The 27172-nt window shown below is 51.5% G+C and overlaps 2 protein-coding genes across 7 annotated transcripts in view; one reads left to right on the top strand and one right to left on the bottom strand.

The window, feature by feature from the left end:
* The window catches only part of Nrg2 (neuregulin 2), a 183378-nt gene extending 166894 nt beyond the window's left edge, over positions 1 to 16484 (top strand). The window contains exons 5-11 of one of the 5 annotated variants that reach the window (XM_038331098.1): positions 1268 to 1326; positions 5858 to 5881; positions 9490 to 9592; positions 11267 to 11390; positions 11706 to 11833; positions 12392 to 12619; positions 15722 to 16484. In XM_038331098.1, coding sequence (XP_038187026.1) covers positions 1268 to 1326; positions 5858 to 5881; positions 9490 to 9592; positions 11267 to 11390; positions 11706 to 11833; positions 12392 to 12619; positions 15722 to 16484 — 1429 coding nt within the window. Of the gene's footprint in view, positions 1 to 812; positions 890 to 1267; positions 1327 to 5857; positions 5882 to 9489; positions 9593 to 11266; positions 11391 to 11705; positions 11834 to 12391; positions 12620 to 15721 lie in introns of all 5 variants that reach the window. The other 4 variants (XM_038331097.1, XM_038331100.1, XM_038331099.1 and 1 more) reach the window with 4 other exon arrangements.
* Positions 16485 to 21625: 5141 nt separating this feature from the next.
* Positions 21626 to 27172, bottom strand: part of Psd2 (pleckstrin and Sec7 domain containing 2) — a 36778-nt gene continuing 31231 nt past the window's right edge. For both annotated transcript variants that reach the window (XM_038331094.1, XM_038331095.1), the window contains exons 12-14: positions 26581 to 26725; positions 23419 to 23562; positions 21626 to 21835 (exon numbers count right to left, since the gene is read on the bottom strand). In XM_038331094.1, coding sequence (XP_038187022.1) covers positions 21626 to 21835; positions 23419 to 23562; positions 26581 to 26725 — 499 coding nt within the window. The remainder of the gene's footprint in view (positions 21836 to 23418; positions 23563 to 26580; positions 26726 to 27172) is intronic.

Here is a 27172-nt window from a genome sequence, read left to right as displayed (position 1 = left end):
TTTAAGGCAACTTCTCCAAATTGTGCCCTGCAAGGGTTCCCCTAAAAAGTGCCTTCTGTTCCAGGCCAGCCAGAGCTATAGCATGAGACCCTGTCTCCAAATACACAAACAAAGCTTCCTTGGTCAAATAAGTTTGTAGAGTTCAGTTATTACCTCCTACAAAGCTTTTCATATCCCTTCCTATGCTAGCGGAGACTACAGGAGCCCTGGGGGACGGATTTCCCACACACACTGGCACACAGATCCCTCTTTGAGAGAACAGATCAAATACCTCCGAAGTCCCTTTGGCCATGAGCACACAGTGTGAGAACAGCCTAGCAGAATTCTACTTTGAGTTTTCTGGGAGCTGCTCCATAGAGGAGGAAACCTGCCCAGAGTCCCAGAGAGGATCCTTCAGCAGAGCCTCAGGCGTGACACCAGCAATTTGTATCCCATAAGTCTGGCTGCCTGGCACCCCGAGGCTACAGTTCTGGCTTCCTGGGGCACCAGGCAGGTAAGAAGGAAAATTCCCCAACCAGTAGGACAGTTAGTCAATAACCCCCCCAACCTTCCCCCACCCAACTTCCCTAACTCATCCTCCTCCCTGCCCCACCCCACCCGCCCCATCCCCAACAGAGCCACATGGATTAGAGCGTTTGTTAGAGAGGACAGAGCCCTCCACCCAGCCCCCGACTCCAGCCCCTTCAGCTACGAGTGTGACCCCAAGTGCCTGACTTGGTGTTCTCATTCATCACTGCGCACTTTGATTTCTAACCTTAGCCTCGTGGATGATGCCAGTTTGTTCTGTGATTTTTCCCCTTTTCCTTCTCCAGATGTCCAAACGGATTCTTCGGACAGAGATGTTTGGAGAAACTGCCTTTGCGATTGTACATGCCAGATCCTAAGCAAAGTATGTTTGAAGATACAAACACAAGTCCCCGCTCCTTAGAAAGCGCCGGGTGCAGTCCCCAGTGCAGGGCGTAGGGTCAGGGGTGTTGGTTGTTTTGATCTCCGGCTGTTCTGTTTTTGTTTCTCTTTTCTTTTTTTTGTACTTTGGTTTGTTAGTTCTTTTGTTTTGTTTTTGTTTTGCTTTGTTTTTCATTTTTTTGGCCTAATCCTTGGGTTTAAAGTTCAGGGCTGCAGGTAAGGGGCAGAGCGACAGGGCCAGGACAAATGGTAACCGTGGCGAGGAACCTAGCTGGCACTGGCAGGAGCCTGTGCCGGGGTGTTGCAATGCCTGTGTCTTGCTATCCTGGCTCTCTCTTTCTGGTTTTCTTTCTTTTGGTAGGTGTCCTGTGGGATACACCGGGGACAGGTGTCAGCAGTTCGCAATGGTCAACTTCTCCAGTATGTTTCTTTCTTCTATTGCTTTTCTTCCCTGGTGACTGGCAGTCTCCCCATGTGGGAGGGATGGGGACCTTACTTATCAAGACTTGGAGGGAACAGGGGTATCCTGAGCTCCTCTCAGTCCTCAGTGCTTACCAGTAGCCTCCGCAGAGGAGACGATACACCCCTGTCTCCCCACGCACCCCCATAAGTCACCTGTATCACCTGAGAGTAGTAAAGCTCAACTCTCTGCAGCAGCAGGGCCATGTCCAGGCCTCTCCTCTCTTCTGGGATCAGGCAGCCTGCCAGATGGAGGAAGAGGCATTTGCAGGGCCCTCCCCTACCTCTGGTGCCAGGCTGCTGATGGGCCAGGCAGTGAGTGTGTGCATGTTTCTGCGGGTAGGTTTGAGAGAAGAGAAAAGGTCTCAAACGCCTATCTTCTGGTCTGGCCAAAATGGTCTGTGTTGGGGTTCTAGGACCAAGGCAGAGGGCAGAGTGGAAGAGAGCAGCCCTAGCAACAGTTCCCATCAGCAGGTTACAGGATGAAGTGAACTGAGGGCTGCCGCAGATGCTAACGGACTCAAGGGGAATCTGGTGACTCTTCCCAAAACCTGTCTAAATTGAACACTATCCAGGATCCCATCTCCTTTCTTTCTTCCACACCGGGAGAAATTTGGCTAGAATAGTGGCTTGTTTTCCTTGGTGCCCAGGAGCAGTGCCTTCAGGCACCACCAGGTGGGGTGGATGGAGCAATTAGCCTCTGGAAAGTTCTAGACTTGGTTTGGATCCCTGTGGTCTGTTGGTACCCATCCTATTCTGCAGAGCAGACTAGTACCCTCCTCCTTTTTAGGGAGGAATCTGGGTCCTGCAAAAAGTAAGGAACCAGAGAACCCAGATGACACTTGAGTGCTGGGAAGGAAAACTCCATAAAAATACCAAAAGGGAAACCCAGGAGTTAGTAGGCAGCATGTCAGAAAAAGAGTTCTAGAGTTCGGGTCTCAGGGTGGAAAAGCAAAGCTCACAATTGTCCTCAGACCCCAGACAAAGCCCAGACATCTGTCTACTGTCTTTAGAAGGAGCATTTGGGCCCCAGAAGGTGAGGGCTGTTGACACAGAGAGTCACCTCCGTCTATAACATGAGACAGGCAGTGTTCTCTTCAGACCCTCCAGTCACAGGCCACGGGAAAGAGGGGACAAAGACAGAATGTGTGAGCAAGACATGTAGGCCAAAAGAATTCACTAAAACTCAAGCTATGGGAGAATTTCAAAATCAGATACGGCCCATTTGGAGAGCTCTGGGGCAGGGGAAGAGGCTTCCAAGGCTCCAGGAGAAGCCAGAGCAGACAGGCAAGGGTGGGCCTGCTGAGAGAGGCAGTGGGGGACCGGTTCCTTTCCACCCTTGGCTAAGAGCCTCCACAGCTTGGGAAAGTGTTCTGGACGGGCAGTCCCAGCCAGCCCTAGCTCAGAGAGCAGCAGAGCCTCCAGAACGTGGGCTACTATGCAAAGCCCCTTGGCCAGCTACATCATGTCAGCCCAGCCTATATCTTCTGGGAACGTCAACAGGACCCTCAGAGCCCAAAAGAAAGCCTACAGCTGCAATCCCCAGCTTCCTGCCTGTATCATCAGTACCACACAGGTGCCTTTATGTGAAAGATTCCTGTTCTTCAAACACGTCCCCTGAAGGCCTTTATGATGCTTTAGACATCCACCATCCTGTGCCCCCTGAAGCCCTCAGATGCCCATCCAGAAGGGCCGGTACCTAGATCCCTAGTCCTGGGACTATTCAAGTGTTCTGGGTTTGTTCTCTCGTCTGTAGACTTAGGATAGCGACATCTAGGCCTAGACGGCAGCAGTGAACATGAACTGACGCACCTGAGGGGCTCATGCCAGGGCCTGCCATTATGACCCGAGGGCACTGTAGTATAGATGGTGGGAAGCAAAGCGTCTGACCCTGCCCCTACCCAGACCACCTCAAAACCAGGCAAGATTTTCAACCCGGTAGCACTTTATCCCCAAAAGCACTTTGAAGTTTCTCCCACTACAGGCCGCGCCCTCCTGAAAGGGAAAGCTGGCCCATCTGTATCCCACATGTGTATGACCATACACTCACACGCATGCAAACACAGGAGCACATGCTCATATCAGCACATACAACACTGTCTCCTCCTCCTCCAGGCACCTTATGACTGCCATTGGTTATGTCCGAGACAATAAATTTGCGTATTTCCTAAGAAGCCTGGTAGAAATCTGACATCCAATTTACAGGTCAATATGAACATTTCTGGCCTGAGGCTCAGTGGTACCATACCATCCTGGCTGAGTGCCATGAAAAAAAAAAACCACAAGTAGGCGATTGCTCTCCTAAAAGCAACAGACACAACTGTAGATCCCTCAGCGCCTGCCCTCGGGCTTCCCAGGAAGAAAGTCATCGACCTAATGACTGGCCAAACTCTCAGTGGCTTCACCAATCATGCCAGCCGCCACTGGCTCACCCTACCATGACACCAGGGAGCTGCTGTTGGCACAGTTTGGTTCCCAGAGCAGTGACCTGGAAGAACATTCTCAGAGGGCTTTGAGAGACTTGCTTGCTTCTCCAGGTGGCCATCATCCTCAGGAATAATCAGGCAAGGCTGAGCAGGAATGGCCATAGCTTAAACCCATGATCCCTTTCAGTCATCCTCCTGATTTCCTGCATCACCTTGAGAAAGTACCACGGCACTACAGGGTACCAGCTGCCCCTTAGACTTCACCAACTTTGTCTGAAAGTGAGCTGAGGACCAGCACTTAGAACCTGGTGAAACTGGTCTGCTGTCCCTCGGGCAAGCGTGAGTGGACATCAGTAACATGCTCCCAAGTGCTTCCAAGTCCTAGGCTCCAGGATGAGAACCTCTCTGTGACCCTTTGATCCAGCCAAAGAGGACCCTGAGCTGCAATTAGGGCTCCAAGCAGTCAGGGCAAAACTGAAAAGAAGCCAAATCCTCACCACCTCCCCAGCTTCAGTGTGACAGAACTGCAGAGGGCTTGTGTTTGAAGTGCTGGGATCAGCACTTCCTTGATGTGGCCTCTGCACAGAACTGGTTGGGTCAAAACCCCAAGTATCTTCCTCAAGATTCTTGGGATCAGGACCTTCTTGGTCTTTGGCTCAGAGCCACCCACACTCCTGCTCTTTTCCAAATATGGAACCCTCTAGAATCCCTTTCAGAAAGCACAAAGAAGTGGAGCAGGTGATTCTCAGGGTGCTTCTTCCACAGATGAGAAGCCCGGTGACAGGTCTGGGTGACTGCTGTGGAAGCCAGTGAGGGAGTGTGCCCAGGCAGGTGTGAGCAGGGGCCCTGGCATACGTGTGTCTTAACCTCCTGTTGGCTGGGCCTGCTCACATCTGCCTCTGTATACTGGCACTTTGAAGAGAACACATCCACATAGCAAGTTAGAGACCCAGGTCTGTAGAACAGGACAGGCTGTGCCTGAAAAAGCAAGGCAAGGCTTTAAAACGTCACCAAGATTTCTGGGCTCCCACCCAGATTTTCCCCCATTGGACTGAATGGTTCTGAAGCACAGCCAGGTTTTCAGGCCTTCCAGGATCCCATGGCAAGGCCTGATTCCCCCCAATCATAGCCGAGACACTGAGATTAAATAGGCTGGCCATCTCTCAGAGTCACAGACAATGGTGACTGTGACTGCCAGAGCTGACCATTATTTAACCTCTCAATGTTGTAAGCATCCACCTTTCAAGGGCTTGAACTCACACATTCAGGTAATGACCTCACTTCCAACACTGTAATTCGTCCATAGTGTAAGAAGTGTGCATGCTCCACAGATGAACTCACTCTTTCTGTGCTCTCAGTTGTAGATGCTCTCCTGATAGTGAGAAGGGTTTGGGTACCACAGCCCAATCCTGGGAGCCCAGGTGTATGGGATATCAAATGGAGCAATGACTTGCTTCTTGGGGTCTTCTCCTATCCCCATTCTTCTCCCCTATGACATCAAAGCTCTGCACTCAGACTGCCAAGAGCTCTGCCAGGCCAGCTACGCCTTGGCACAAGGCAGGAACATGGGGCTCGTCCAGAGACATGACACATTCATTTTGAACAGATGAAAAGGACCCCCAAGAATGAGATAGGGGTACGGGCAAACTGACTTCAGGAGGGCCTGAGGATGCTGAAGGGATGGAGTTAGAGTCAGGAGGGGGGCATTGGGCACTCTTCCTTGAACCCCACCCGACTGGTCCTCTGCTCCTAGAGGACTTTGCCAACTGACTCTTGCGCCTGTGCCTTCTCACCAGGTACTAACTCCACTGCTCACCTCCAGGGGCCCTTCCCTGCCTGTCAGTTCTAACATGGCCTCTCTCTTGCCTTCTTGGGGCTCTCAGGGACTAGGGACCAGGGAAGGAGCTCAGGAGGCCGGGAGGGGGCACTACTAACCGGCTTTCATCTCACAGGCTGGCTGCCCAGCGTCTGAAGAGTTCTGACCAACGTTTTCTCTCTCTCCCCCCCCCCCGCCCCTTCTCTCATTCTCCCCTGCCCCCGCACTCTCCTCTCTTCTGCACTGCCAGAGCACCTTGGATTTGAGTTAAAGGGTATGGCACCTGTCAATCACTCTGCATCATCTGCACAGCCCCTCCCCAGCCTCTGACGCCAGGATCGCGGAACTTTAGGCTTCCTTTCCTCCCAAATGGAAAGGGGGTGATTCCGAAAATTTCCCTGGCCTCACCAAGATGCCCTAGCATAAATCATGTTGATTTAGAGCCAGATAAGAAAAATCTCATGAAGAGCAGGGTACCCTGCAGTTCAAACTGTGCCTGGTGCCCAGTTAGCACCCCCTGCAGGGGAGGAACCTGCAGGCACTAGCCCTCCCAAGCAGAAAAGCCTGTCAGCAATCAAACCAGACATGGCTACTCGAAGGGTCTGTAGACAGAAGAAACCTGGTTTGGGGAGCTATGCAGAGAGGCAACTTTTTCCATCTCACACTGGTCCTCTTTCCTTGCTAAATCCATTTCCACTGCTTCATATTCTCTGCACCAGGCTAGAAGCTGACAACGTCCCATTTGCTCCTGTCCCTGCTGTGTCTGTCTGCCCCAGGCTCTGCCGTCTGCTTGAGGCTTTCACTCCTCTGTGATCTGCCCCTCCAGTGGCATGTAGTGTATATGTGTATCTGCGGGCAAGGCCACCAAGGTTCTAATCTGTACCTACCCTCCTTTCCCCTACCGCCCTCCCCAGAAACTTCCATGTAACTCCCTACATCCGCCACAGTCACACACTGCCCTTTGGCCTCTAGAATACTACCTATGTGTAAGAGACTTTGAGGAGGAACATTTTAAGCTCTCTGGTTTGGTCTTCAGCCTAGGCCCAAGTGTCCCCGGATGTCACAACAGCAGACACGCAGGGCTCAGGAGTGGTGGAAATGATCTGGTAGTGATGATGGGGAACACCAGAGACATCAGATACGGAAAGGCTTTCCCATGGCAGCCTTGCAGAGGTCTTAGCTCCCCAAGCACCTGTCGGTTGCTCTCAGTGGAAGGCAAAGTCTGTATGTGAGTGTCTGTCTGGGTCCCGGGGAGGAGGGTGGAGGCTGGGTACACAGGAATGGATCTGCAGGTGTGTATGGATGGATTCTGTTGGGATGGGAGAATGGTGATGTCTGGCTAGCAGTGTCTCAGGACAGGACTGGGGATACAGAAAGGCTGTGGAATGTCTGTGTTAAGCCCAGAGTATTTGGTGTTGACACTGCCAGCAGGAGGAGGTGTAGGTGTATGTCTGTCTGGGGCAGGGGAGGGGGGATGCACTCACTCATTTAACCAAAAAGCTCCACTCAACACCAGAACTTACCACATATAGCATCCCTACCCTCCTGGAACTACATTCAGAGGAGACAGCAACAAATGGGAAACACTGTTGACAACTGACACAGAAATAAATAAATAAATAAATAAATAAATAAATAAATAAATAAATAAATAAATAAAAGTGAGCTCAGGGTTTGACTGGGCTGCAGTAGAGAGCTACTGTAACTTATGATCAAGAAAAGGTGTGTCCTACGTGGTACATCTGGCAGCCAGCCCTCCAAACACCTGGTTAAGAGTGTTGAAGGCAGGGGACACAGTATATGTAGACTTGTGTTACTCAGTGGACAGAGATGCTGCAGCTGACTCCAAGCACAACAGACTACAGACAATATCCAAAAAGAATGTGAAAATAGGTAATTGGGGGCCTTGAAAATACAGGAAGCCCTTGATTTTTATGTTTGCAATGAGAACCCATTGTGTTTCTAAGCAGCAGCAGACTAGAATGTGCTGCGTTATTGCTGGTGTCTGTGGAGCATGGGGATGAGTCAGGGTTAGGAGTGCAAGCAGAAAGGCCTGCCGGAGGTGGCCATCTCTAGTTGAGGAGCCCCTCCTGCACTACAGAGGCAGTAGTGAAAATGCTCACGGGTCAGACCCATGCCTCACTTGAAAAGCAATGCTGAGATGACTTTTGAATGGACCAGGGAGGTGGGAAGGGGGGGGGCAGGTAGAGAAGCCTCGCCAATGATATGGGCAGGCAGGTGTGGAGAAATCCAGGCTACTGGGGTTTTGACTGACCAGTAGTTTGGCTGGTCATGGCTCATAGATATTGAGCCGAGAAGCAGGGAGAAATCAGGGCAGGAGATGGAAATGGGGAATGCATACCCATAGGACTGAAAGTCTGTCTAGATGGTGTCAAGAAAGAGTGGAGGAAAGACATAGGCCTGGGAGCCTCGGTTCATTTGGCATGGGTTAAGAGAAAGAAGTCAAGCCACCACCAAAGTTTCAGGGCACCAGGCCAAGTGCCAGGACTTGATAATGTGGAAGCTGTTTTGTTTTGTTTTGAGACAGGGTTTCTCTATGTAGCTACGGAGCCTGTCTTGAAACTTGCTCTGTAGACTAGGCTGGCCTCGAACTCACAGAGATCCGCCTGCCTCTGCCTCCCAAGTGCTGGGATTAAAGGTGTGCACCACCACAGTCCAGCTAGTGGAAGCTGCCTATAACCATGAGCAGAGTGGTCTCCAAGAAGTGATGGCAACACTGACTGGGGAGGCCTAGTAGATGAACAGAGTAAAGCTCAGTGGGCAGAGATTGGTTAAACTCTGCCTGAATGTAACTCAGTGTGCTTGGGCATGCATGCATGTATACCCATTTCTGGAGCATGTGGTCAGTTGTGTGTGCAGATTCACATGTATGAATGTCTGTGACTCCAGGAGCCATAGCTTGGATATGTGAGTGTCCGGAGGGTTTGTAGCTCTGAGGTTGCTGGTGTACACAGGAGGTGACATAAATCTGAGAGATCAGGGACAGTTCTCAGAGCTCTGCCAATCACGGAGGGCCTGCCTCTACTTATCACTAAACTGGTAGCAGAGAAGGTGGCAGTACCAGCCAGCAGGTCTGAGTAAGGAGGGCTCGCTGAGATATGGCCTGGGCTGTAGCCAGTGCTGTTGCCTTTTCCTTGTCTTCCTCCTGGCTTTCTCTGTTTTAGAGGGGTAGGGGTGGCCATACCAGGCACAGAGGGAAGGCGAACAGTTGGGCTCAGCCTCACCCAGCTCGTTAGTGAAGGTGGGGCCTGCTCCTTGTGCACCCACATCCCTGCATGCCAGGTGGGGCTGTGCTGTCCCTGGTAGGCCTCTCCAGTGGACAACAAGGTCCAGTGAGCCAAGGCACTACCCTGACCAGACTGTGGGAATGGAGAAAGGCCTTTCTTTCCACACCCCTCTAGGCCCAATATGCTGTGTTCCTGCTCCTGGCCCTAGCACCCCTCCTAAATCTGGGCCTGATATCCTATCACCACCCCTTCTTAGGGAACCGGGGTGCCTGAGCAAGGCCTTTGCCCTGGGCTTCTGTTCATTGCCATGAGGCACAACCCTCTGCTGGGCCGCCATGAGCAGGGCAGGGGTGCTGGTCAAGGTGTTGCCTCCCCTCTACTGTGGCCTTGGAACTTCACCCCTACTCCATCCCCTCCTCCATCCCCTCCTCCATCCCCTGCATTTTCCACTCATGTGCACTGGGCAGATATGGGGCTTGGGAAGGGGTGACCAGGTGTAGGGGGAATCTGAAGGGAGGCAAGGAGAAGGGATGGCAGGAGGGGACAGAACCTGTGCTGAGGAAGCCCACAGCTTGGGAATAGGGAGGTCATATACAAGCATCTCCATGGGCTCTGTTCCTGCTCTGCCCTGCAGAGGCTGAGGAGCTGTACCAGAAGAGAGTCCTGACAATTACTGGCATCTGTGTGGCTCTGCTGGTCGTGGGCATCGTCTGTGTGGTCGCCTACTGCAAGACCAAGTGAGTGTTACATGCTCAAGCTGAGAACAGGCCAAGCCAGGGGGTAGCCTCCAATATGTTTTTGTGAGAACAGAACTTTTTCCCTGTATCTACTCTGCCCAGCCTGGGAGCCTACAGCTTCCTGTTCCCAGTAGTCTCGGGGCCTCTGCGGGTGTAGCTCCACGGGACAGGCACAGAGAAAGTCTTGATTCAAACCCAGCTCTCCTATCTCCCATAGGACCTGGAGCAATTGGGCGATCTCAGGGCAAGTCCGGGGCAGCAGCTGGGAACGCTGGGAAGTGTAGAAGAGGGCAAACCGAAAGACAAGCCAGAGAGGGCAGCCCAGACTGCTCAGAGCAGAAAGGCAGGATCAGAAAGAGTGAACAGAAACTAAAGATATCTGGGATTCAGGTGCCTCCATAAAACCTTGATGTGAGACTTCAGGTGGTGTGGAGCCAACGAAGGCCAGGGTCATGCAACATTTGTTTAGATCTGGAAAGTGAGCCTAGACAGAGTTACCATTTCAGAAGCTGACTCTCTGGGTCTGGACTCCTGCTGCCCTACAGATGGGGCTGAAGGTCCTGCTGACCTCATCTTGGAGGGAACCAGAACCAGAAAGGCAGGGAAGGAAGGAGGGGGTGGGACTGGGCCAAAGAAGTAGAGTCCGGGAACTGCAGAAAGAAGCGCCAGTTCTGACCGGCAGCTCTAAACTTTCAGCAGTGCTGACACTCGACCCAGCCCCAGGAGCATGACCAGGCTGCAAGCAAGTGGCCCCAGGGCATGTTTGGCTTGGGACTTTTTGTCGCTGTTTGTTTGGAGGCAGTGTCTCACTACACAGCCCTGACTGCCCTGGGATCCACAGAGGTCTCCCTGCCTCCACTACATCTTTGCCTCCAAGACATGATTTTGAAGCCCCTATCCTCATCTGGAGAGCAGAAGGGCTTTCCCTATGAAGTGGTCTTCAGGCTAGGGCCTAAGGAGAGAAGACACAAACCGGTGGAGAGGCTGGAGTGTAGGGCAGAACGCTGCACAGGATCCAATGCTGGCTGTCCCAGGAAGCAGCAAGCTGGGTGGAGGGAGGCAGCAAGAGGCAAGCCTGGGGCAAAAAATGGGATACTGACGAGCAGGAAGAGTTAGAGCCATGGGAGTGATAATTACAGTTGCATATGATAAAATAATTTACTGAGCATTTATTATGTATCAGTATATGGGAGTCCTACTGGTCTGGCTCCCGAATCATAGCATTCTGTTTTATCTTCTTTATAAAACTTCCCTGGAAGTGACCACTCACTTACGTGTTATTTACTCTCCACCTCCCCTCCTGGCCCCAGGCTGCTTGAAGCACAGACCATGTTTACCTCATCTGTTCCCCAGCAGAATCTGGAACACAGTAAAAACCCAATAAACAATTACTACACAAATGAGGAAGGGGGGCTAGCGCGGTGTGAGAGTCATTTATGGGCTTTCTGTGGTCAGTGGTCTTTGGGATGGTAAGGGATTCTACACTGCAGATGGAGGCAGAAAAATATCTTCATTTAAAAATAAAGAAAAATATCTTCATGAACCCCAGAACTTTGCCACACAGTACAAAGCAATGGGGTTCTGTGCATTGCCCAATCTCCCTGGAAGGACAGCCAGGGAATTCCGTCCCTTTGGGGGAGCCATGCTAAGCTCACATATCCTTTCCCTGTGTAGAAAACAGCGGAGACAGATGCATAACCATCTCCGGCAGAACATGTGTCCAGCCCACCAGAACCGGAGCCTGGCCAACGGGCCCAGCCACCCTCGGCTGGACCCTGAGGAGATCCAGATGGCTGATGTGAGTGGTGTTCCCAGACCTGCCCCCCTCTTAGCTCGCTGGATAGCAACCTTCTCTGGCTGCAAGCATGGGCCAGGGCAGTCCTGTGTGTCGGGCACCAACTCACCAAGGACCTGGCTTCACTCTGCTCATTTCCATAAGGAAGAATGGGGGGGATTGGTTGTGGGGGCCATCGCTGATCCATCAAGTCACATCTCACCCAGGGGGTCACCCTTTAACCTAGAGCTTGGTGCTCATCACTTGCCCCCCCCCACCCGGAAAGGGAGCCTATCTAGTCTCCATCGCTAACTCCTCCCAACTTTCTGTCCGTTCCAGTACATCTCCAAAAATGTGCCCGCCACAGATCACATGATCCGGAGGGAAACTGAGACCACATTCTCTGGGAGCCACTCCTGCTCACCTTCTCACCACTGCTCCACAGCCACGCCCACCTCCAGCCACAGGTGAGCAGCAGCAGGGCCCACAGAATCCTGCTGATTCCTGTACTTTGTCATTCAATTGTCCACAGCTAGTTGATATCTCCTCGTGTGTTTGCATACCGATCACAGTCCACCTGACTCTCCAGCACTGGGGCAACTTGCCCGCACACGCACAATAGTTCCTACAGCTAGAAAAATAACAAGGCTGGTCCCTCCTTCCGTGGAGAGCACCATGCAATAGTCAGAGCCTTTGCATACTGGCCTCTGAGGCTGGGATCCTGAGGAACGGCTAAAGAACATGGGGGTGGCAGTGTCCCAGCTGGGGGATGTTAGTGGCAGAAGCAAAGGAAGGAAACTCTACACATGGCAACTCACCAACCACAGGATCCCAGCCTTCCTTCTCCCATGATCAGGGTTGAGCATCTGCGAAACTCCACATCACCCCAGAGTAGAGAGGACAGGGATCTAAGGGAGCCACAGAGAGATGAGGAACTAAGAGCAGGATGGCTATGGGACCTCACACCTACACTAGGACAACGTGCCCTTCCTGACTTATCAGCTCACTCTATCTGGTTTTCCCAGACATGAGAGCCACACGTGGAGCCTGGAACGTTCGGAGAGCATGACCTCGGATTCCCAGTCAGGCATCATGCTGTCATCAGTGGGCACCAGCAAGTGCAACAGCCCAGCCTGTGTGGAGGCGCGAGCGCGGAGGGCAGCGGCCTACAGCCAGGAGGAGCGGCGCAGGGCTGCCGTGCCACCCTACCACGACTCCATAGACTCCCTGCGTGACTCTCCGCACAGTGAGAGGTCAGTTTCTACTACCCCTTGACTGAGCACCACCTTGGCTAGAAAGTTGCCACTCCCAGTCCAAAGCTGACCCTTAGGGTGCCTCAGAGGCATTGCCAAGATCCTCAAACAAGGTCCCAGAAAGGTTGGGTGGTCTCCTGGGATTAGAACTACATCTAGCTCAGTGGATCCTGGCTGGAGTGACCACATAGTTTATCCTATCAGGGAACATTAACAACCATACTGAAGCATCAGGGACAAACAGGGTTGTTCCATACACCCAGGACCCAAGGTTGTCTGGTTCCCAGTATCACCTAAAGACCCCACATCTCAGCAGAAACAGAAAGACACCCAAGACCAAGGAAATTAGAAGCTAGGAAAAGAGGTTATTTTCAAGGGTACTCACCAGAAGGCAAGGACATAAGCCAAGGGTGATCTCGGACTGTCAGCATCAGCACCAAGATCCTGGTGCCCAAAGGCATGGCTGGGATCCTGAGAAGCCCATGAACTAAGAACCAGGACATTTCTCTTCCCGTGAGGCTGGCAGGGGTGCTCAGTGGCAAATAAGCCTTGCCCACCAAGCCTGGCAGTCTAATTCCTAGAATTCACAAAGTGGAAGGAGAGTACCAACTCCCCCCTCTTATCTCTCTCTCTCTCTCTCTCTCTCTCTCTCTCACACACACACACACACACACACACACACAAAGGAAATTCCCTTCTTCCCTGACTCCACACCAGGAGTCCTGGGAACGAGGCCCCACCCTAATGGGCTTTGCAGTGGCTGTCAGGGAAGCTAGGTCTGTGAGAGGAAAGCAGAGGAGGTACACCACAGCAGGGGAGGCTCAGGATGGGGAGCAACTCTACCTCTTTCTCATTCAAATGACTCTATGCCAGGCCTGGGCTAATGAAGCATCCCCAGAGATGACCTACCTGCTCTTATTCCAAGTGAGGGACAAACCACTGACTCCAGAACAGTTTTACATGCGCTAAGGACAGACACCACCTCAGGACAGAGAAACCTGATCCAACTACCAGTTCCAAGAAGCACCCAGATTTTCCTCTCCAAGCCCAGACCTTCGCCTCAAAATTTGTTCCTTCGGTGCAGATTGGAGGAAACAACACCTGCTATACATGGGGCTGGTAGATGTATAGAGTTCTGCCTCCTTCACACCCGTCTCTGTTGTCTTCAATGGTAACCCTGGCCCTGGGTGGGTGGGAGGACCCTCGGCAGGGAGATGGGGAAGGAAAGTTTTCCAGACGTGGTGTATCGCTGCAGCTGTTCTAACGGAAACACTTAAGAGCATGCTTAAGAGAAGCAAGGTGGGCTGAGAGAAGTCACAGAGCTCAGCAGGCAGGCTGGGGACACAGATACACCAAGGGCCCTTGGCTTCTGCTTGCTTGGGAGGTAGAGCTAAATAGGAAGGGCATCCTTAGCAGAGCTGAGGTTTGATTTGTTCGGTTGGCTTGGTTTTGGTTGGAAAGGGCAGGGGAGTTGTTTTGTTTTGTTTGTTCTGGGAACTTCCTAGAGTGAAGAGACCCCAAGGTGGTGGCATGACTGGAGAGTGTGCCTCGGGAGAGGAGTGGGTAGCACCCAGCAGTTAAATAGTTCTGTGTGTGGGAAAGGGAAGTGAGCAGGCAACTAATTCCTGATCCCGTAAGAAAGTAGGAAGGACACTAAGCCAGCTCCAGAGCGCAGTCAGGAACATGGAATGCAGTCTGGAAGAAAGGCATGGCGGTGAGTGATTCCTGTACTGGAGTATGGATTATGGTGGAGGCTGAAGGCTCACAAGGTGGATTGTGAAGAGCAAAACCAAACGTTCCAGGCTCCACGTGTGGCTCTCACCTCTGGGAGAACCAGACAGGAGTGAGTTGATAGGTCAGGAAGGGCAAGCTGCCCTAGTGCAGGTGTGAGGTCCCTTAGCCACCCTGGAGATAGATTAGCAAAAGCAAACTTTTCAAGGAAGTAAGAGGAATAGAGACCCGTCTTAATCTTGGTATTATCTGCTCTGGCTTAAGGAGCCCACCCAGTGTCACTTCCTGTAGCAGCTTTTGGGATTTCCCTCTTTTTTCTTTTTTTTTTTTTTTTTTTTTTTTGGTTTTTCGAGACAGGGTTTCTCTGCAGCTTTTTTTTTTTTTTTTTTTTTTTTTTTTTTTTTTTTTTTTTTTTTTTTTGGTTTTTCGAGACAGGGTTTCTCTGCAGCTTTTTTTTTTTTTAGAGCCTGTCCTGGAACTAGCTCTTGTAGACCAGGCTGGCCTCGAACTCACAGAGATCCGCCTGCCTCTGCCTCCCGAGTGCTGGGATTAAAGGCGTGCGCCACCACCGCCCGGCTGCAGCTTTTTTAGAGCCTGTCCTGGACCTAGCTCTTGTAGACCAGGCTGGCCTCGAACTCACAGAGATCCGCCTGCCTCTGCCTCCCGAGTGCTGGGATTAAAGGCGTGCGCCACCACCGCCCGGCTGGGATTTCCCTCTCTTAAACCATGCCTTGGGCTAAGCTATTCGTGCTAGGGCAGTTGAGCTCAAATCCAAGGAGACTCTGAATGATGGCTAGTAGTTCCTCAAAGTAGCCTTACTAGTTTCTGCCTAAAACGCATTCAAATCCCAGGGATAGGTACCCAGGATTCACACTAGGAGGTATTAGCAAAAACAGACCAGTCATGGACCTGAGAGTCATTGGCTCCAAGAAGAGACACCTAGTGGTGTCTTGGTGAAATGGGGATTCAGATTCAGAAAGAATAGATCTAGTCATCACGTCCTTGACACTTGAATGTCTGAGTCTCTTTTTCCTGTGTGTAGTATGGCCCTCACCTGCAGAGTCTCCAGAACAGATGAGACCACATATAAAACGCCCCAAGGTGAGCGTGCCCCGGAGAATGAGCATCTCCACAGCAAATGACCACTTACGGATGCTTAGTGAAGGGCAGACACTGGGCTAGGGTACTACCCGAGTACATTTCTGAAATCGCCCAGCATCACTCTGGGAGTAAACACTATAGTTATCTATGCAGGCTGAGAGGGATCACGGAAACTGAACGAGGTCAGAGCCACAGCCTTCACTCTCAGGACTGGGTTCTTTCTGGCCCTACAGCCAGATTACCCGACCCACGCTTCTGTCTCTCCCGCAGGTACGTGTCGGCCCTGACCACGCCCGCGCGCCTCTCGCCCGTGGACTTCCACTACTCGCTGGCCACGCAGGTGCCGACCTTCGAAATCACGTCGCCCAACTCTGCGCATGCCGTGTCGCTGCCGCCCGCCGCGCCCATCAGCTACCGCCTGGCGGAGCAGCAGCCGCTCCTGCGGCACCCGGCGCCGCCGGGGCCTGGGCCGGGGTCCGGCGCGGACATGCAGCGCAGCTACGACAGCTACTACTACCCCGCCATGGGGCCCGGACCGCGGCGCAGCGCCTGCGCGCTGGGCGGCAGCTTGGGCAGCCTGCCCGCCAGCCCCTTCCGCATCCCGGAGGACGACGAGTACGAGACCACGCAGGAGTGCGCGCCCCCGCCGCCGCCGCGGCCGCGCACGCGCGGCGCGTCCCGCAGGACGTCGGCGGGGCCACGGCGCTGGCGGCGCTCGCGCCTCAACGGGCTGGCGGCGCAGCGCGCACGCGCGGCGCGGGACTCGCTGTCGCTGAGCAGCGGCTCGGGCTGCGGCTCGGTGTCGGCCTCGGACGACGAGGCGGACGACGCGGACGGGGCGCTGGCGGCCGAGAGCACGCCTTTCCTCGGCCTGCGGGCGGCGCACGACGCGCTGCGCTCGGACTCGCCGCCGCTGTGTCCAGCGGCCGACAGCAGGACTTACTACTCCCTGGACAGCCACAGCACGCGCGCCAGCAGCAGACACAGCCGTGGGCCGCCTACGAGGGCCAAGCAGGACTCGGGGCCCCTCTAGGCGCCCCCCGCTTCGCCCGCCCCACGTCTCCAAGGAGAGCGGAGACCACCGACTGGAGAGGGAATAGGAGCGAACAAAGAAATAAAAATATTTTTATTTTCTATAAAAAGGAAAAAAGTATAACAAAATGTTTTATTTTCATTTTAGCAAAAATTGTCTTATAATACTAGCTAACGGCAAAGACGTTTTTATAGGGAAACTATTTATATGTAACATCCTGATTTACAGCTTCGGAAAAAAAAAGAAACAACAAAAAAAAAGAGAGATGGGCCAATTTTTTGACTCTTTAATAGAAACCTATATTGTGGTGCCTTTTGCTGTATGCTAATCTGGGGCTCCTGGAGAGTCGTCTGGGGTGCAGGGTGGGAATGGGCGCTTGTAGGATCCCAAACCGGTGAGGGTGAGAAAAGGCAGGGGAAGAAGAGACCGAGGTTCTACTGGGCCTGAGGGCAGTGGGCAGTGAGGAAGAAAATGGCGACAAGGCAGAATTTGATCTTCCCCTGTTCAGATATGGAATCTCGGGCAGAGAGAGCAGGGATCCTTGCCTAGAGCTGGAATTAAGGTCGGGTTACTTCCAGGGGGAGACATAGTCCCCCCACTACAGCAACTAGAATGGGGAGGGGTCCTCCCCGCTCCTCACGGCTTCTAAAGGAAAGAGGGCAGAGAAGGCGGTCTCCCCACCAGCCCCCGGCCTAGGGAGGGGCAGCACTACCAGGGGCCCAACCTTCATGGCTCCTCCTCCTGCGGCCTCCAGGGTACTCTGTCCTCTGCAGCACCTTCGTTTACAGGTCGTCTTTTCTATTTTACGCCTGCATGTCCTTTGCATTTCAGATTCTTTAGATTGAATGCATGGTCACGCTGGGACCCAGAAGAGCCACTCCGACAGTGTATTCGATTCCCCTTTTAGCAATAAAGTAACACCATGTCCTTCTCACAGCCCAGCTCCCAACCCACCTATGACTTCATCCTCCAATCCTGCCCTCCCCTGCCCTCACAACTGGATCCAATGCTAATTTGTCAAAAAAAGGCAATTGTCTAAAAAGGAAACAAACAAAAATCCCAAACAGGAACAGATGGGAACCCTGACATGTCCAAACACCTGACTGTTGACACTTGAACATTTTTTATATTATAAATAAAATCAGAAATAACTCCTGTTTGACTGTGTGTACCTGGCCCAGCTGAGGAGGGAAGACACAATGAGAATCTGGGCCCTGTGGGTACTGAAGTAGAGATTGGAGAGGGCCAGGGCAGTCCCTGAGCGGAAGTGACCCTCTCTCCAGTCCCGCTGGCCCCAGTTCCAAGGACCTGTTCCAAGTCTTCCTTCCAAATCATTTATAAGGTGTCGCCCCTGGGTGCTGGGGAACCCAGCCAAGGGACTGACGCAAATTGTTCTGCTTTAAACTCAGCCTCAGAACTCTGGCCCAGTCCCTGCCCTGGAGCTAGGAAGCTGGACTGAGGCAACAGTTTCCCACCCAGGTGGGTGAAAAGGGAAGGATTGTGGGGTTGGCACTGGGGCAGCGGAGACAAAGATGACCCTTGGGGCCTCAGGCACGTCACAGGCAGAGTCTGGACATGTAAGACAGCATAATGGATACCCTCATTGCCAGAAGGACCACAGCAGCTGCGCTTCTAAGCCCACAGGGTATTGCTCTTCCCCCAATTTTATACCCCCTCAGAGCCAGGGCCTGTCTAAACCTGCAACTCTGATGAAGGTCTGATCTCAGGCATGGAGAAGGCAGACAGAGTCCAGGGTGAAGAGTCTTTCTCATCAGCCACCTAGAATACCAGAAACCAAGATTCCAGCCTTCTGGACTTGAAGCCTCCTCTCCAAAGAGCTAGGGTGAATGTGTACATATTTACGTATGCTTATGCATGTCCTTGAATGTCCCAGTGTGGAGCTAGACAGCCACTAACAGAGGAGCGGAGGAGCGGGTCAGAGAGGCTCAGAGCAACAACAAGGACCGAATCTGAGTGCCAGTTTTGGCCCTAGCTAGCTGTGTGCCTTCTCCAACCCACAATTTGCTTAGTGAGAAATGAGGAAGACATTGTATATGTCAGCGAGCTGCTGTGGAGGTTACATGCAGACGGGCCTAGCACGGCTCCCGAGAGATGTCTAGAAGATGATACCTTGACGGTGGTGGGGACAGAATCCTGAGCCTTGCAACCTTGAATCACAGAGTGGCAAAAACTTGATGAGTCTAAACTTAATAAATAAATTCATCATTATATTTGTTGGTGGGTGCTGAAGGGGGCACTTATTACAAAGGGAAAAATTAGGGGAAAATTACTGGGCTGAATGTTAAACCTGTGGGTCATGGATATCTTCCAGGCCCCAGCCGGTGACTGCATTAGACCCCTCTGCTATCTGTTTGCCGTTGCCTTGAGAGCTTTCTTAGGGCGGTAATCCTTACGTGCGACCTCTGATCTCTATGGGACCCCAGGTTAACGGCTATGACCTCTTGGTGAGTCCACTGATCAGATCTTATTGAGATCCAGGTTAGAGCCCTCACTTAGGCTCTGTGAGGGCTCTCAGTCGTTGCCTTCTCGGTTTTCATTAGAAACCACTGCTGTGACTCAAATGAACTCTCCCTCCTATCTGTATACGACCCCGGTTGACTTAGTGAACTTGTACCTGACCCCATTTTGTTCCTTTATTATCTGCCCTGTATTCTAAGGTACCTGCCAGAGTCCAAGGATAGAACTTCACCTAGCTCCTAGGCTCTCTCCTCATTACATCAGCCACCTACTCACTGGACGTGTATGGTTGGGACTCAGGAGCACGCCTGACCAGAGAGACCCTCTTGCCCACCCTGAATCTCAGGTTTCAGCCTTGGGGGAAACTTGAGTGTGTGGCCTTTCAGGAAGCATTGCAATCACTTTAAGCAACTTCCCTTCTACCACCCTGTCCCCTGGAACACTCAGGACATTGAGGCAGCTTCGTAGGTCAAAATTCTCTTCCCTGCTCCCCAAATTCTTTACTTTGTAGTATCACATTTAGTGTTTCCCCAGCCTCTCTCAGAGTCCCCAGTGGCAATGATAACCACTTCTCCCCGAGATCCCCCATATCTGTGAGACCCATGGAGACAGGAAGTGGACCTCCTTCCCATCCCAGCACCCAGCATCAATCTATGCCACATGGCTGTCCCTCACTGAAGAGGTTGAAGGCTGTCTGTCAAGAGTTAGCAACCAGGAGTTCCTGAGCCCTGGGCAAATAACCAGGACCTCTAGCTGGAGAAAATCGCTTACTGCATTCTGTCAGGCCCTGGGTTTGACTAGTCCTCCTGGGCATGTTAGGAGCCACGGTTAGGGAAGAGGAACATGATGGTCTATTAGAATGCAGGAAAAATATTAGAACTTTGATTTAGATTTATTTTCATCTCATCTTTTTTTAAATTTCTATTTTTGTGTATGTTTTATAATGTACATAATATTTTAGTACAGTAGTACATGTATATAATTTACAAATAAAGAATTATACAATTAAGGAAGTAAGAAATGTCTTTACTGGTGGGAGGCACGATTAGTGCTTGGGGAATTGCACGCGCACGTGTCTGTGGCTAGTGAGCTTGCACCTCCGCTGTCATCCCCCACCCCCATGACACAGAGGGTGGGACCCTGGCCTGAAAATCAAAGGACCTGCAGGCAGCTGCACAAAGAACTGAGATCTCTTTACTGCCCCTAAATCGCCTTTCTGATCCCATTCAAATGAGCGTTTACTTCCCCTGAGCAAAACAAAGGGGCCAGATGGTTTGGTTATAATACACACTTCAGCTAATCCAATTTAAACAATTTGGATTTAAACCCCCTACGCCTCTCCTCCTACTTACAGCTCCCCACAACCAATGGGAGTGGACCTTAAACGTTAGATGCTTAGTCACAGGCTTATGTCACCAGAGAGGTCAAATTGTTGGCCAAACAATAGGAAAGGCTAGCTCTCAGTAGCTGTGTCGAGAGGGCCATCCCTCAACTCACTTGTTGGTCTAAGTGAAGGATGTCAACCGGTGACGGACACCCGTCTCTATTCTCAGCTATGTCCTTAGCTAGGCTTTTCTCATTCACTAAAAAAAAATGACAAGATCATCAGTAACTTGCCACCCCACCTTCTCCCCGAGACCATGAATTGAGAGCTCCTCCACCTCACTCTATCACCCAGCCTGGCTAGGAGGTCTGTGCAGAGGCCACACTGGAACTCGAGACCTTGGTGGCCTTCACAAGACGACCCAAGCAAACAGAGGAGTGCTCCTGAGCCATCACCCCACGAGGACACCCTTGGGACAGGGGAGGTGACACGCATATCCTGTTTAGTCCGAAAGCATCAACAAGTCAGCTGGAAGAGGAAAAGGTCTTCATCTTCCCATCCAGAGCATCAGGGCAGCGGAGGGCCCCATAGCTGGCTGCCTTGCTTGCAGGCCGAGCTCTGAGACGAGTTTGTTCCTTCATCTGGGTTCATCCTCTAATTAGTAGTAGTTCTCAAACCTTCCTTAAATGAGTTCTTTACATACATACATACATATATATAGTTTGTGTCCATATAAAAAAGAGGCAGGAGAGGCCTCGGAGTGGATAAAAGGAGAGATGGACACATACATGAGTGGAATCAGTTTGGCACTGAGTGGAGGTTAGGCCTCAGATTATTGCAATGTGAGGCAGGAGAACTGGACCGGTTGCAAAGGTTGCTAGGAAAAGGAAAGGAGAAGGCGTTGCTGGTGGTCCGTAGACCTGCTGCTGGTCAACTGAGAGGAAAGAGGAGAAAGGGTAGGTATCCAAGCTGAGACCCCGTGTTCAGACTCATCCTCACAAACACAAGATGAAGGAGCGGCTTGATGAGAAGGGGCCTGGGGAAGCAACAGTGACTGAATTCTCCAGCTGGCAGTCCTAGAGCGAGTCTGACCTGCAAAGCAAGGCCCCATGACTTGAGGGCAGCCAGGGCTAGGAGAAGAGCTAGGCCGGAGATGGCCTAGGATACAGAAGATCAGCGCCATGAATGGCATCTCCTTGACCACAAGGCTCTCTATACCCCTCTGGTTGCCAGTTTTAACTGCCTGACACTTGGTCCAAGCAGCCTCCGACTGGAATTGTGCTCACTGACCCCCTCTGGGGACATTTGCCTGCATCCAGGGTCTGCACAGCCACACCAGCTAAGAATCTGACGCCGAGGCATCCTTTGTGGCTTTGCTGCCAGTCACAGGCCCGTGCCCCAAGCTGAGGGCGGGGCTTGAGTGCGTCTTCCGGAGAGCTGGGTCATCCCCTTCTAGAGTAGCCAGACGGGCCTCGATCCGCTCCAGGTCATCTGAACCCACTTTGATTTTCACGGACAGGAGGTGGATGTAAGTCTCATAACGGCTTTTCTGGGAAAAGGGCAGACAAAAGCCAAGAGCAAAGTCAAAATGGAGATGGGGAGCCATCTTGGAAAACTAGCAGCATAGCACCGCCCTCTTCGGCATGCAGGGAGCTCTTGCAATCGATAAAAGGGAAATGAACTATCCAATAAAAAACAAGCAGAACACACACACAGTAGACCTCACTATGTATCACTGGCTGTCCTGGAACTCACTCTGCAAACCAGACTGACCTTGAGTTTGCTGAGATCCTCCTGCCTCAACTTCTTGAGTACTGGGATTATTGTCAGACCCCCATCATGCCCAGCTTCCCACTTACACCTTGAAAATCCAAATAATATCAATAATTTCTTAGATATAACATGAAAGACGTGGGCAATGAAGGCAAAAATGGACAAATGGGGCTGCATTGATATTTAAAACGTCTGTGCTTTGAAGGATAAGGAAATTATATTTAATGAGCACAAAACTTCCATTGGGGGAGACAGAGAAGTCTGGAGATGGGTACAGTGAAAAAATGCTATTGAGCTACACACTGAAAAGTAATCAAGATGGTGCAGTTTATTATGTGTTGCCCCAATTAAAACTTTAAAAATTTGGGAGCTGAAGGGATGGCTCAGCGGTTAAGAGAGCTTGCCGCTCATGCAGAGGACCCAAGTTCAGTTCCCAGCATCCCTATTAGGCAAATCACAACAACCTGTAACTCTATCGTCAGGGGCTCTGATCCTCTCCCTTGGCCTTCACAGGCATCAACAAACAAGTGTGCAGAATGCACACAGGCACACCTGAATAAAAAATATTTTTAATTAATAATGTAAAATCAAATGAAAATAATAATGAGGCAATGATTGTTAAATTTGTGAGATCAAGGAAGATTAAAACATCTCCAAATGCCCAGTGTTGGGAAGGGTGTGAAGAAATGGATACGTTCACAAACACTTAAAATGGACGTAAGTTGCTGACAACATTTAGGAGGGGACTTGGTGGTATCTGAGCAACTTGACTCTGAGCTCTAGCCTTCCCCATCATCAGGAAAAGGGGAGCCTTTTCCCCCAGTTCTGCCTACCAGGCTTCATGTCCTCCCCACACACATTAAGCCAAGTAATACAGGACTCAGATGCCAGAGTTGCAGCCATCACTGGTTAGGATCCTGGGTCCTGCTCTTCCTACATGCGTCACCTCAGGCCAGTGCTCTGGCTTCTCTGAGCATCAGTTCACCTTCCTGTCAGATGGGTATAGTTATAGAAACCCTTTCACAGGATTGACATGAAGGTCCATGCAAAGAAGGGAGGAGAGCCAGGCCTCAGCCCGAGAAAGCCCACTACAGTGGCTGTCATCTCTGTTTTCATATTGCAGAGTAGACGTTGGGGGCTCCCAGAGAAACCCAGGCATAGCCAAAACTGATCAACATTTGACAGCCAGACTGTGCAGGACTGGCCATAGGACACTGTGGCTTATACCTAATAGAACCCCACAGTGGGGGAGTCTCAAACTAGAATCCCCAGCATGTGGATGGCAGGAAGTGGAGGGTGGGAGCGGCCTCCTCCTCTGGCCCCAGCTTTAACCTTTGCCATCCACCACCCAAGACCTACCTCAAACGTGAGATAGTGTTCCTTTAGCCGGTATTCCTCCGCCTCCTTGGACTTGAGGCCCCTCTCCACTGGGTGACACCTGTGTTCCGCCAACTCTGCAGTCACCTGCCTCAACTTATTCTCATGAGACCGCAGCTGCTCCTCCTGCAAAGACAAGCCCAGGTCAGTGAGATCTGGAATGTCCAGGGGTGGGCCAACCTCCTCACACCAGAAGCGGTTTCAGCACAGGGAAACTGGTGCAGACCAGAGTCCTCAAATTCTCCTCCTCAGGGCCATCAGCCCTCCTCAGTGCCCAGGAGGAGAAAAGAGAGCTTGAGGTCTGCACGTGAGTGTCCACACCACCACCAGAGCCCCGTGCATAGAATTCCATATGTGCGCCCAGGCATGCTAGGCCAAGGGTCAGCCTGGCCCCAGTTATCCCTACCTCTCTCCAGTACATGCATCTTCTCACAACCACCTGCGGGTGTGCATGACAGCTGCAGATCTGGACCACATTTAAAGGTAGACTGAGACATTGTCGTCGACAGCCCAGTGCACACACCCCACTCACTACAGTAAGGAGGCCCCTTAGAGCAATCTGCATGCACGGATATGTGGACACACCTGTGGTGCAGGCATACAGGGGTGCATGTGTGCATATGTGTGCTCATGGGATGTGTGTGTGTGTGTGTGTGGTATATGTATGTAGTGTGTCTGTGCTCACTATGCTCCCCATACACAGGAGCTCCCCACAGACACAGAATGCCCTGGAGCTCTGTGGAGAGACAAAGCCCTGATAGGAAAGGGGCCAATGGCTGAAGAAGGAAGTTTGTAGCTTGCCAACCCTCAGTTCTCAAGTTCTGGTTCGTCCTTTATCCTTTCCTGTCCAAAATACCCTAAGAATCTGTCATATTAGTGAGATGGGGTTTTCATAGCAATATAACTAAAATATTTAAAGATTAAAAAAAAAAGAATGTTGTCCTGGCTAGTTTTAAGTCAGTTTGACACAAGTTAGAGTTATCTAAAAAGGAGTGAAACTCAATTGAGAAAATGCCTCAGTAGATCGGGCTGTAAGGTATTTTCTTAATTAGTGATTGATGTGGGAGGGCCCAGCCTGTCATGGATGGTGCCATCTCCGGGCTGGTGGTCCTGGGTTCTATAAGAAAGCAGGTTGAAGCTAATTGGTGGTGGCGCATGCCTTTAATCCCAGCATTCAGGGAAGGAGAGGCAGGCCGATCTCTGTGAGTTCGAGGCCAGTCTGGTCTACAGAGAGAGTTCCAGGATAGCCAAAGATACACAGAGAAACCCTGTCTTGAGAAAAAGAAAAGAAAAAGAAATGGGGGAGAGAGAGAGAGAGAGAGAAAGAGAGAGAGAGAGGGAGGGAGGGAGGGAGGGAGGGAGGGAGGGAGGGAGGGAGGGAGGGAGGGAGGGAAGGGGAGAAGGAAAAGCAAGTCACTAAGCAGCACCCCTCCATGACCTCTATCAGCTCCCACCTGCAGGTTGCTGCTGTCACAGCTTTTGACGATGGACAGACAGTTCCACTGTAATATGGGAATGTGAGTGAGATAAACCCTTTCCTCCCTGGGTTGCTTTTGGTCATGGGCTTCATCACAGCAATAGTAACCCTGACTAAGACAAATGTCAACACTGGACTGTTTCTAAAAAGTGAAAAATGAGAACTAGAGGGAAGGCTCCATTATTAAGAGTGCTGGCTTCTCTCCCAGAAGACCCGGGTTCAATTCCCAGCACCCACATGGTGGCTCACAACCATCTACAACCCTAGTTCCGGGAGATCTTATGCCCTCATCTGGCCTCTGAAGGCACCAGGCACATGCCTAGTGCACAAACATACATGCAGGAAAAACACCCGGACACATAAAATAAAATAAAGGAAGTCTCAAAAAATGTTTTATAGGGAAAGTCGAGCACAAAGTCTCATGAAGACTGGACGGATGACAAGCACGGGGTGGGACTATAAAGTCAGTACATTTACTGAGGAAATTACTATGGGATGGAACTCATCAAAAAAAAAATAGAGGAGGTCACAGAGATAGCTCGGCAGGGAAACTTCTGGCTGAACAAGTCTGATAACCTGAATTAGATCCCAGGACCCATGAAAAGATAGAGGAGAGAGCAGACCACACAAAGTAGACTTATGACATCCAAACATGCGATGCCATGTGTGACCAACCCCCAACACAGCATACACACGCAAAATAATAAAAATTTTAAAAAGCTACCATATGTTCCAACTGTACCATTCCTGGGAATATATCCAAAGAAATCAAGTCAGCACACCACAGCAATACCTGCACACCCATGCATGCACAACCATGGGTGCACACCGATGCATCTTGCAGCACTGTTCACAACAGCCAAGTGACAGAATCAGCCGGGCTGTCTATCAACAGATGAATGGATACAGAAAATGTAGTGTATATACACATGAAGTCTTATACAGCCATAAAGGATGAAATTATGGGGTGTTGAAGAGCTGGCTCCATAGTTAAGAGCGCTTACTGCTCTTTCAGAGGAACCAGGTTCAGTTCCCAGCACCCACACTAGGTGGCTCACAACTGCCAGCTACTTCAGTTCCAGAGAATCTGAGGCCCTCTTCTGGCCCCTGTGGGCACCTGCATGTGTTTGACACAGATAAACTCACACAGGAACACACACACTATACATAAATTTTGAAAAAAAATGAAATTCTGTCATTTATAAGGAAATTGACAGAACTAAAGCTCATGCTAAGCAGGATGTGACACACACACATGCACACATATGCACAATGCAATGCATACACATGAGCACACACATGCATAAATATACACGCATACACACACACACGCACACACACGTACACACAGTAAATAAATCTTTAAACAATCAAATAGAGCAGTGGATGAAGGGCCAGCCACGTGCCACCTATCCCTTTGACACACACAGCCTCTCAGTTCATGCCACAGACCCACAACCACACCCATGCAGCCACACTGCCCACGTCACCCATCACAGCACACAGGCCACTGTGTGCGTTTTATGTGGGGGTCTCCATCTTCCCACCTGTGAGTGCAGGGTGGGTTGGTAGTATATCTCTCCTTCCCTGGTGTCCCTCAGCCCAGGGCCGCATGGCCCAGAGAAAAAGCTGAGCTTAGGCCAGCAGCCTAACCCAGGAGCTTGTACCTGGCAGAGGCGCGTGGTACAGGAGGGGAGCAGTGGCCGACAAAACTTCTTCATGGAGCTGACGGCCGCTGGGAAGGCAGGTGCAGAGAAGATGGCGGCCACTAGGTTGATCCGCAGAATCCAGGACAGCATTTCTTCCTTGCTCCTGGGGACAAAAGAGGACATAAAAGGACTGTAGGTTCTCATGATAGGACCTCCAGCCCTCCCCACACCTAGCATCCAGTCCTCAGCATGAAGTCTGGCAGAGAAGGCCCTAATACCTAGGCAAGGGCAGGAAGGAGGAAGGAGGGTGGGAGTGGGCAGGTGGGTGGGTGAGCCTGGTCAGAACTGGATAAGGAACTCCCATCTGGACTCCTATGAAGTAAACCTGCTCCAGTCTGGACTGACGTCCCAAGAGTCCATGAACTCTAGGGTCAGCTGCGTGAGCAAACCTCTGTCCTGTCCCTACCACCTGGTCACCATTCCCACTCGGTCCCCAGCCCTCACATCCTAGCCTCCTTCACGGGAAGCTTATCTGGCATGTGAAATCTGCCGTATCTAGTCACACAGGATGGAGTGCTGCAGAGAAGGCCTTACAGGCCAAAGGCAGAGG

Source organism: Arvicola amphibius, chromosome 5 (assembly GCF_903992535.2).
Source record: "Arvicola amphibius chromosome 5, mArvAmp1.2, whole genome shotgun sequence".
NCBI classification, from domain to species: Eukaryota; Metazoa; Chordata; class Mammalia; order Rodentia; family Cricetidae; genus Arvicola; species Arvicola amphibius.
This window is presented reverse-complemented; position numbering and strand designations above follow the sequence as displayed.